Source organism: Ochotona princeps, chromosome 10 (assembly GCF_030435755.1).
Source record: "Ochotona princeps isolate mOchPri1 chromosome 10, mOchPri1.hap1, whole genome shotgun sequence".
Lineage (NCBI taxonomy): Eukaryota > Metazoa > Chordata > Mammalia > Lagomorpha > Ochotonidae > Ochotona > Ochotona princeps.
Genome location: NC_080841.1, coordinates 44,426,030 through 44,437,355, shown reverse-complemented (window position 1 = coordinate 44,437,355; position 11,326 = coordinate 44,426,030). Strand labels below are relative to the sequence as shown.

The 11,326-nt window shown below is 43.6% G+C and overlaps 1 protein-coding gene across 1 annotated transcript in view; it reads right to left on the bottom strand.

Moving 5' to 3' along the window:
- Window positions 1-402: 402 nt before the first annotated feature.
- GPR137B (G protein-coupled receptor 137B) overlaps window positions 403-11,326 on the bottom strand; it is a 39,342-nt gene continuing 28,418 nt past the window's right edge. The window contains exons 4-7 of the mRNA XM_004578520.3: window positions 9,673-9,822; window positions 7,544-7,672; window positions 3,664-3,788; window positions 403-898 (exon numbers count right to left, since the gene is read on the bottom strand). Of these exons, the coding sequence (XP_004578577.1) occupies window positions 787-898; window positions 3,664-3,788; window positions 7,544-7,672; window positions 9,673-9,822 (516 nt within the window). The 3' untranslated portion in view covers window positions 403-786. The remainder of the gene's footprint in view (window positions 899-3,663; window positions 3,789-7,543; window positions 7,673-9,672; window positions 9,823-11,326) is intronic.

Here is an 11,326-nt window from a genome sequence, read left to right as displayed (position 1 = left end):
CAGCGGTAAACCTCAAATGGCTTGGTTCCTGCCACAGCTGCAGGAGACCTGGAGTGGTTGGGTCCCAGCTTTTGCCTCTTTGCACCTGCAGGCATTGGAGGGTGAACCCATAGATCAGAGTATCCTTGCTGTCTTTTCTCTACTTATCAAAAAGTTAATTTAGAAAGCAAACAAAAGGAGAGGAAGTCTTTGAGGGACCAGCTGTCAGACCTCACAGGAACTCTACAGATCCACTTACTTGACAGTCTACTGTTACTCCATTTCAACTCTCAGCAAGCGTTGGAGCTGCAGTTAGCTTGCCAGATTCCAACTGTATTTTAGGAGACTATCAATGTAGAGCTCAAAATCTGAGTGAGCTTCAGAGGTAAAAAGTGGAGGAATACTTTCGTTCAAAAGTCCTTAAACTATTAGACCATACTGTCTACTTTTAAAGTGAATTATGCATAAAAGGGTGCAAACTACAACATTCTGTAAGAACACTCTCAAGGAAACTCTAGTATACTTCACTAATATTTAAGTTATATAAAATATATCTTTATAAAAGTACAGATTTTCTTTCAAAAGTTTAAATTATACCCATTGAAATAGCTAGGCTCACATTTTAGTACTAAAATAAGAGTTCATCAGCCTAAAGTATTGATTAGTCCTGTGGAGCCATTAGAAACTTGTAGCAAATAAAAATTGTCTGTTTCTTAAGGGAAAGTGCCCTAAACGTTCAGTTGTCATGGAGTTTGTCTTTCTGAAGCTTTTCAACTGTGGACTGTCCCATAAAATTTTTCAGTGATGCTATCCTTGGCTTGGTTTGTCAGGTTCCAAAGTAGAGTCTTGGTGCAAAGTTCCTACTTGTGCCAGGAAGCTGTTAGTCTGTTGTCCCCAGTCGTAGCAGTCTGGAGCAAAACTTAAAAAAAAAAGAAAAGAACTTTTCAGCGGGTTGAAACATACACTAAGTCTGACAATGCCTAGTTTACAGACTGAGCTAGAACTTTTCTATAATTGCAGATAATCCCAGAGTTCTTTCAGGTAGCTTCTTAAAGCACATTTTCCCACAAAACATTGCTGAGCACACTGCTTAAGTCTACTGAGTTCTTGAGAGCTCGGAAGTGTGATATTACTAGAACCTTAGGCCAGTTATGCTGTGAAGCAATAAATTGTTATTAGTCCAAAGGAATACAATTCACTACCTGTGTGTCTTTGGGCAACTAACTTCTGTACTTCAATTACCTCACCTGTGGACTGGAGATGTTAGAAATGGCTCTGTTAGTCTGCTGTGGGGACTAAGTAACTTAGTATCTAAAAAGTGCTTAGAATTATCTCTAATATTTTTCATTGAACACCAGTACATTTGAGTTGTTTTGAATATTCGTTGCCTTCTGTGTAAAGAAGCTCTCAAGTCACTCCTGGCAGGTGAGGAGTTAGACCAATTTCAGCATGGTCTGGTTTAAAGGGGCAAACAGTGGACAGGAAATGCAGTGGCCTAGCTGGGTTTGAGACCACTTAGGGAAGGGGTGGAGCTCAGGATCTGCATGACCTCTAGGCCCTTTTTTGACCTAAGGAAGGTCAAGGGATGGCTTCTGACCTCAGGAAGTCCTCCTACTGACCCCCTTCCGATGGGGTCCTTTGGTGTTTTTTGGCCTGGGTTGGCCTTTTTTCCTCATCCCCCCAAGGTCTTTGACTATTGCTTAGAGTAAAAAAGCATGTAAATTGTTCTTTTATTATTTCCCCTAGAGGAAAAACTTATACTACAGTGTAAATGGAGAGTCTTGACAGTCACAAAGGACTACATCAGACATGTTTGACATATAAGAAGTTCCAGAGGACAGGAGTCCCTGGGTGACCAGTGAGTGCCCCTCACCCCCCACCCACACTAGCTCAGCCCTTTGAGCGCCTCTCACCCCTACTGTCCTTGCTGATCTTACACTCCAGGTTCACAGATGGAAATGGGGGTATGATGATCACTGAGCATTCAAGTGTGGCTGCAGCACTCACAGGCTAAAGAAAGGATTAGGGGGTATTGTGATGCCACTGTGTACAATGCTGGCATCCCATATGGGAGCTTGGTGTCCTGGCTGCTTTACTTCTGATCCAGTTCTCTGCTAATGGCATAGGAAAAGCAGCAGAAGACAGCCGAATCCCACATGCCAAGGCCTGGAAGAAGCTCCTTGGCTTCACCTGGTCCAGGCCAGGTCATTGTGGCCATCTGGGGAGGATCTTCCTGTCTGTGCTTTCTTTCTGTCTGAAACTCTGCATTTCAAATAAATACACCCTCCCTGTTTTCTGGACCACGCAACAGTCAAGATAAGCAGATCTTGGACTCTGGGGTGGTTGCCTGCTGAGTCACCCATACTCAGGTGCTTTCCTCTTTAGTAACTCTCCGAACTCACTGCAAAGCAGGTGATGGCATATGGACTGGGAGCTCACTGACTGTTGCAGGCTCTGTGTATGTTGGTTTGAGCTCTCTAACTACATGATTCAAAATATTCTGGTCCAGATCTACAAGTGGATTCTTGCATAAGGAGACCATTAAAACCCCCAGGAGAGCACAGCCTAAGTGAGACTAAGGAATGAAGTACTAATTCACGAACTGTGGGCATAGTCTAGTGACTTGGAGCCCAGGTTCGAAGGATCAGAGCCTAAGCCTTGATGAGCTGTGCCACCAAACCTCCAGATGCCTCACATTCATCTGAAATACGAGGCCAGTAGTACTCACAGAGGACTAAAATAAGCACTTCTTAAAACTCTGTCAGACATATAGGAGATGTGAACACATTTCATTTAAATAAAACTTTCAATTAAGAGTTGACATTAAAATTTGAAAATTTGGTCCTTGGTGCATATAATTTACTCCAACAAATGAATACTAATCAATTTACACTCTGGCCTTAGCACATCTGATTAAGGACATATGCCCAGAGGCCAGTGCTGTGGCATAGCTAGTAAAAGTGATTTGGACATCAGTTCAAATCCTGGCTGCTCCATTTTCAATCCAACTTCCTGCTAATGTGCTTGGTAAAGCAGCAAATGATGGCCCAAGTTCTTGGGCCCGTGCACCCCATAGGAGACCCAGAAGAAGCTCTTGGCTCCTGGCTATGAACTTGCCTAGTTCTGGCTGTGGTTGCCTTTTAGGAGGTAAACCAGTGGACTGAAGATCACTGTGTATCTTCCTCTCTAAAATAACTTTTCCCTTCAGATAAAACTTGAAAGAAGAAAAAAAATTCCAACAACCGGGGGGGAAAATGGACACCTGCCTGAATTTCCTAAATCCTGTTCCCCTGAGTGGTTCCATGAGCAAGTGCTCTGTTCCCCCTCTTGGAGAGTCATATTGCAAACTCTGAGAAATCATACAATTTAAAAAAAATGTTGATTTTCTTTTAAACTATCATTTCCTTCTGCGTAGCACAGGCATATAAAAAAAATGGAACTCCACAGAACATTATTTAGGAAACACTGTGTATAATGCTACAGGAGTTTTTAAGTTTCAAGGTCAGTACTGTGCTATTCGGAAATGTTTCATATAAATAAACTGATATCCTGCTATCGCTAGCCACTCTTACACTACCTCCAACTGCATGACACTTAGGTAGGAGTTTTTAGTTTCAATCTGTTGTGCTGCTGCAGCTCTCTCCTTTCTGAACAAGACTTCTCTGAAGTGAATTAAGGTCTTACCTTCCCTGAAGTCCCTGAGGGGCAATGTTCCAGGCAAGATCATCATCACTGTCGTATCTTCGAGGGTTGTCAAAGAAATAAGATCTGGGACTGAATCCATGGCTGGGGACCATTCCAGAGTTGGTCTAGAAGGACAGGTAATCATTGAGCATATTGGCAGACACTGTGCCTTGCACTAGATAAAGATCTTCCTCCTTGAAGGAGACTGCAGATATTTTCCCCCTCTGGATGGGGGCTGCACCTGTTCCACTGGAGTCTTCATTTCACTTGCTCTGTGTCACGGAGAGACTAGCATTTCCCTTTATCCATAGGGTGCAAAATCTTCTGTCAGTCTTGCATGTAATAATGAATCATTGCTTCAGTCCCTTGCTGGAAAGTCAGACAACTCTCAAATGACGTAAACCAAAGTGGCCCCCGTTTGGATCCACATCTAACATGAGGGCATTGAGAACACACTACAGTGATGATGATGATCATGAAATCATTTGGAAAGGGTTTCTCTTCCTGTTTTCATTTCCAGCCTCTATAATCATTGCATCCTGTGTGCATGCCCTGAGTTCCTCTCAAAAACTGTCAAGTAACTGCTCTCAAGTAAACCATAGATGTTAGTGCCAGCTTTCAGGATCATACCTGTTCTGGGACAATTGTTGTGACTTGAGAAGCCTTCTCTGTCAACAACTACTGAAAACTCAAGTCCTCCCTGGCAGGAAAGAGTTCACATAAACAGATGATCAAACTAGATTTTATGGCAAAACAATTCTGGCATAGGGTTTGAAATCCTTGCACGTATCACTAGAGGGACTTTTTAAAAAAGTCAACAGATACTATATGGAGTGAGGCTGTCATAAGATGACCATAAATTTAAAAATGAGCACAAATAATGTGATACCTGTTTTTCTATGATTAACTGAATGAGGCGAGACACTTTAAAATTTACTATCCTTGACAGTTCAGAATGTCTATGAACCTTATAAGGAAGAGCAAAAATAATTTGAATGAATTTCATGAAACCCTTAGAATAAAATACAAAGGGTGGACCTGGCAGCGTGGCCTAATGGCTAAAGTCCTTGCCTTGAATGTGCAGGGATCCCATGTGGGTGCTGGTTCTAATCCCAGCAGTTCCACTTCCCATCCAGCTCCCTGCTTGAGGCCTGGGAAAGCAGTTGGGAACAGCCCAAAGTCTTGGGACTCTGCACCCATGTGGGAAACCTGGAGGAAGTTCCTGGCTCCTGGCTTCAGATGGCACAGCATTGAGTGTTGCAGCCACCTGGGGAGTGAGTCATCAGAGGGAAGATCTTTCTCTCTGTCTCTCCTCCTCTCTGTACATCTGACTTTGCAATAAAAATAAATAAATTTTTAAAAAAATACAAAGAGCAACTTTTCCAGGGCAAACACAGGATTTGGCAAGGGATTCTTAAATGTGACACCAAAATGCATGAGCAACAAAACAGGCTAGACTTCATCAAAATTTAAAATGTTTGTGCTTCAAAGGATACCATCACCATAAACAGAGTAAAAAGCCACAGAATGAAAAATGTATCTTGAAATTCTAAAATACATAAATCACTCCTCTAATTCAGTTACAAAAGGTCAACCGAATGTAGAAAGGGAAAGATAGATGAACAGGCCTTCCTCCGAAGAGGACGCAGAAACAGCCAGTGAGCACACACCAAGATGTTCTTCGTCCTTAGTCATTGAGAAAACGCAAATCTGAAGCCACAGAGAGGTATCACTGCTTACCCACGAACATATGTAAAATCAGGGAGGCAGCAGAACCTTCATACACCATTAGAAGCAATCAAAGATGGTGCAGCGTCTGTGCAAAAGACTGGCAGTTTTTCAAATGCTAGATGGCTTTAACGTATAATTCAGCAGTTCCACTGCCAGCTATATATATGCCCAAGAAAAATGAAAACTTACATTCCTAGAGAAACGTATACAAGGGTGCTACAGCAGTATTACTCGTGTAGCCAGAAAGTTGAAATAACCCAACTCAGTGTGAGTAGTCAACAAGCCTGAGTTGATAAAATGCACTTCAAAAGAAAAATAAAATACCTTAAAATCCATCACAAAATGAACAGATAAGAAAATGTGTACATCTATATAACTAATCAAATACAACATGGATGATCCTTGAAACCATTATGGCAAGTCAAAGAAGACACAATAAACCACCTACTCTATGCACGATTCCATTTGTATAAGAGATTAAAACAGAAAAATCTACAACCAGAGGAAGTGGAATAGTGGTTCATAGGCCTGGTATGGAATAAGAAGAGGAGGGCTAATGTTGAATGATAGATAAGGAGATGAAAATGCTATAAAATTGGCTATTGTGATAGTTGCACATGTCTGAACTCACCAAAAATCATTGAATAGTACACATGAAATGGGTAGATATGTTTGAATTATATCAATACTTTTAAAAAATACGAACACAGATTCTCAAATTTCATAGTGTATTCAAATCACTTGTTACAAAGGTGCATTCCCTGAACCAGCCCCTGGGACTCTGACTTGGGTCGTGAGCATGACCTGGGAATCTGTATTTACACCGAGCACTGTGCCAAGAAGCGATGAGACCCACAGAGAGTGCAGGCAAGGCCCCAGTGAGCTCCAGAGTTTTGCTCAAAAAAATCTTTACCTATCCCTTAGCCAAAGTTGGTCATCAGAAGCTAGGCAGCAAGACTCAGCCAGGAATGCACTCTTAACTTTGACTTGCTGCTTTGTCAATGTGAGGAAGTGCTCAGAGTCTGACTTTATTGAAGCCTCCAGTGGTCCAGGGCAAGCTAAGGTCAAGAAAGGTGCAAGAACACTACTCACCACTAAAAAAATGCAAAGAGAGGAACCCGACATGGCCATCCAGAAAAGGATGCTGGATTTCACACTGGAATCATCCTGGGCCATTGGCCAAACCAAAATCCACTCCGGATACTTTTCTACAGGTTTCATAACTGGTGAGTCAAAAGTACCACTGATTCGAGCTGGGCACAATAGCCTAGCAACTGAAGTTCTCATCTTGCACGCCCGGAATCCCATATGGGCGCCAGTTTGTGTCCCAGAGGTCCCACTTCCCATCTAGCTTCCTGCTTGTGGCCTGGGAAGGCAGTCGGGAACAGCCCAAAGCCTTGGGATCCTGCACTCATGTGGCAGACCTGGAAGAGGTTCCTGGTTCCTGGCTTCAGATCAGCTCAGCTCTGGCCATTGCAGCCACATGGGGAGTGAATCATCGGACGGAAGATATTCCTCTCTGTCTCTCCTCCTCTCTGTATATATGACTGTTCAGTAAAAATAAATAAATCTTAAAAAAAACCCACTAATTCTTTTCAAATTATTTATGGAGCAAGATACCCAGGGAATCTCAACCTGGTTTTATATTTTCAGTACTGACCTTCATGCAGACTTTTACATAAAGTTGGTGGAGCAGAAATGTGACCCAGCTGGGGGAGGGACTATAACATCCTTTCCAATGGATTTATCTCCCCATCTTCCCACTTCCTCATTACTCTCTGGAATACTGCATCAGTGAAGAACAGAATTACCATTCCTTCTCTATTTGCCTTTGGTTCATAGCAAGTCAAGGCTCAAATATTAGTGAAGTTGTATTCCATTAATAAAAGCAGTTACTTCCCTCAGGCCTTGGGATGTAATATACTTTCTGGTGTAAAAGCTTTTGTAACAGAAAGCTAAACTGAAAAACACAATATCTCCCAAAACAGAAGTAAGGGAAAAGAAATCTCAAATGAATGAATCAGGGTCCTTACCCTGATTGAATGGAAGAGACCATGTTCCCTACTTCAGCTAAGAAAAACCTTTAGTCACCAAGTTTCATGATCAGAATTAGGAGCTATCCTCTGCAAATAAAAAATGATTTACTTACAAGATCCTTGGTAGAATTTCTAACGCGGAAGAAGTAGACCACCAGGGTGGTGGGTAAGAGTTCCCACAGGAAAAGCACCACACCGAACACCACATATCCGGCATCTCCCAGCTGGTTCTTCAGATCCGCCTAGGGAAGCCAGGAAGCAGTGGAGAGTCAAAGGCCATGGCACTCATCCCAACAGGAACACGGAATACTTTAAAATGTTTCCTTTGCCCTGAACTGTGTGGCTACTGGCACCAGACAAGAGTAACAGCTCAGACCTCAGGTATGTATGTTCTAGGGTTTGGGAGAGCATGCAGCATTCAAACCAACGGGGTAGACAAGCTGCTTCAAAACATTCGAAGACAGAAACTCCCTATCTCTGATGTGTAAGTACATCACCGCCCAAAACTCATCCTTACAGCCAAGTTAACTCCCTCTACCTTCAACCGAAGCCCATTTTTTTCCTTTCACAACTCAAGAGTGAGAATGTTGTTCTGCCTCCTCCTCAGTTCCTGAGAGCGACAAGAAGACAGGAGAAAGAGGAAAAGAAATTTTTCTTCTTGTGGTCCACTCCCCAAATGCCCACATTTGCTGAGGCGAGGGCAGGTCCAAGAATGCTACCTAGGTCTCCCCTTTGAGCATAGAGACCCAAGTACTGCAGGCACCACCTGCTTCTCCCAGTGCACTAACAGGAAGCTAGATTGAATCAGAGGCAGAACTCAATTCCAGGCACTCTGACACAAGATGCAGGCAACTCAAGCAGTAGCTGAACACACTGTGCTATAATGCCTGCCCCTGTTGGGGATTTAAAGGTAAACTTCAACACTTTTATAATTAGACATTTAATATTTTGCAAGTCAATCCAAAATATTAGAAAAATTACATTTCTTAAGAGTGTTTTTCTTAATGAACAAATGGACAAGGAATATTTTTGTTATTCCCAGCACTCTGTACAATGCTTGAGTTTTTTTTTTTTTTTTTTAATGTAAGATGAATTCAATTGACATTTTTCATTCCAGTTCAGTCTCATTTTTCTGTTTTGAGCCCTTGTGAACATGGTTCCCATGGGTGAACATGGGTGCCTGGTGACACTTCATTGTGCTTGCCCATCTCCTTTATAACTTTCAAGTATATTCTGACAAGACAGAGAATCCTGGCAGACCACTGGTGCAATGCTCTTTTTCTACAACCTTCATATCCTTAGGCACTTTTGTCTGGATTCTCTCAGATGTTGTGTACATGTTTCCTTTAAAAAAAGAAATCAGAACATGAGAGTTTTAAGTATTTCCTGAAACTGAGGATACTTTGTTCAGTTGTTCCAACTTTTACTCTTTAATAACGCCCTGTTACATTTATATGAAAACACTGAAATGGTAGGTACTAACTTGACAGGTGGCAGAAAGAGATGAATTGTATGTGTAAACACATTCATGTATTTGTACAACCAAGGATACTTCAAAATGTTCATGAAATACTAAGATAAATCTGGGGGGCTGGTATCAGTGCCGGTGTGTAGTAGTCTAGGCCTCCACCTGCAGCATTCGTACTCAGGTTATTCCACTTCTGATCCAGCTCCTTCCATGTGGCCTGGGAAAGCAGTGGAGGATGACTTAGGTCCTTAGACCCTTGCACTCACATAGGGGGCCCAGAGCAGGTTCTGGTTCCTGGCTTCAAATCAGCTCAGTTCTGGTCATTGCAGCCATTTGGGGAGTGAACCAGTGGATGGATGGTCTCTGTCTCTCTGTGTGTCACTCTGCTCTTCAAACAAATTTCTTTTGGTATGAAAACCTTTTCAAATCCATGTAGTTTTTTTCATAATACTTTCACAAATGGTTTAGAGCTCTCCATTGCTTGTATGCATGGATTTCAAAAAAATTTACCAAAATAAACTTCCTACAGTAACCTTGTGTGTGTTCATAGGCATATGAGAATGTACACACACACACACACACACACACACATTTTCTCAGAAGACATAGAGGGGAACAAGGCAGGTGATCCTACTGGGCAGATGAGGATGCAGCCAATGTGGGAAAGTGACTGTGTCCACCAGGTCAGCCAGTGAGGCAGCAGCAGGAACGGGCTTACGCATCAGCCCATGGTTGACCAGGTAGACAGCTGCAAAGCGCACAGGCTCCACTGACCTGGTCTGACACGTTGTACCAGTCATAGTCAAAGGAACGGACATTGTTGTTCTGAGAAAACGAAAGGATGAACAGGTTGTAGCAGGCCCGGGAGGTGTAAAGCAGGATGACAGTGACACCGATGGTGGTCACTTGGCACACAGAGGAGCCCTGGAAAAGAAGAAGCCAGAGAATGGTGGGCCACTGTAGGTTCAGGACAGAGCTCCATCCCTGCCCCCCACCCGGTATTGACATGGAAAGCCCCCTGAGAGCTCACAGGAACTGTGGTCTCACTAAGCCTTCTGGGAGACCCACCTCCCTCACCTCTTACTCCTTCTGAGCCTCAGGGCACGCACCCTACTCCCAGAAATCTCAAGTGATCATCTTGTATTCACCCTGGGACTTGGCTAGGAGGTCAGATGGCTTGTCTGGTTCAATCTCTAACTCTGTTCAGCTTCAAGAGGATGTTCTGGCTTATCCACACAGACCAGGCCTGGCTCTCAGGAAGCACACACAGACAACATCAGAGGACAGAGGGTGGGAGAGAGCTGTGCTGCCCATGGAGCTCTGGGCAGCCTGCACCTCCTGGGCCGAGTACAGGCGTCCCAGTGTGGCTTGGACTTACAGGTGGATCAGTGATTTATGTTCTACTTCCTGACATTATTTAGTCCCAAAGTCAGGTAATGGACCTTCTAGCTAGAAATCGACAGTTAACAGAACCAGAAAGCTACAACTCATTTTTGAATTTTGGATTTAGAAGTCATTAACCGATTCCATGACACTATTTTATGTTGTCAACAAAATTTGTTAGTCTGCATGCTATACAGGTAAAACTAAATGTTTTTTTTTTTGACAAGCCATGCTTTATCCCTCATCAAAAAATGGTAATTCTGTTTTCAGAAGCCTTGGATAACTCTTAGAGGAGAGACAAACCTAACAGAAAGTTAAGACAAAATCAAGTCTGAAATGTATCAAAGATGACTCTGCCAGGATCTGTTTTGGGTTTTCTGAGGGTGCATCTAAATCGCAGATGCCCTGATGAAGTCGTTCTGAAGACAGAGGCAGAGATTGTGCCGAAGGCATAATATTACCGGAACAAGAGACTGTTCTGCAATCTCCAGATGTGCCACCTGACGAAGAGCAGGAGCTAGGCCACGGGGCACACGGCCACTGAACTGCAGAAGCTCAGGCGCTGGAGCCCTCTCTTTTAGCCATTTCAAAAGAAAACCAAGGCACAGGGAGACAAACTGGAGGCAAAGGTGGAAGCACCATGTCTCCAGCCAGTGACAGCCCAGACAGCTGCTCTCAGCCCATGTCCCGGGTGTCTGGGTTCAGGCTGGGAAAATGCCAGTGAGAGGAAAGTCAGGTGACCGGGCTGATCTGAAGCACCTTGGTGGCACAGCATAGCATGGTTGCCTATTTGTCCTCCTTTAGAACTCTGGGCACAGGAAAGGAGACTCAGTTGTGAGGCACGGCTGTATAAGCAAAGGAAGGGGCAGCTTCCGCCTCTCACATCATGTCTCAATATGGGCACTGAGAAGAAATGTCCTTCATTCTGGGAGCGGCTCCTACTGCAGAGGAGACGCCACTCAGGGCACAGCAGGCCACAGCATGGGCTTTGAGGTGGATCTCCACAGCAGTACTACGGGGAAAGGATCACAGCCCCTGGTGCCAG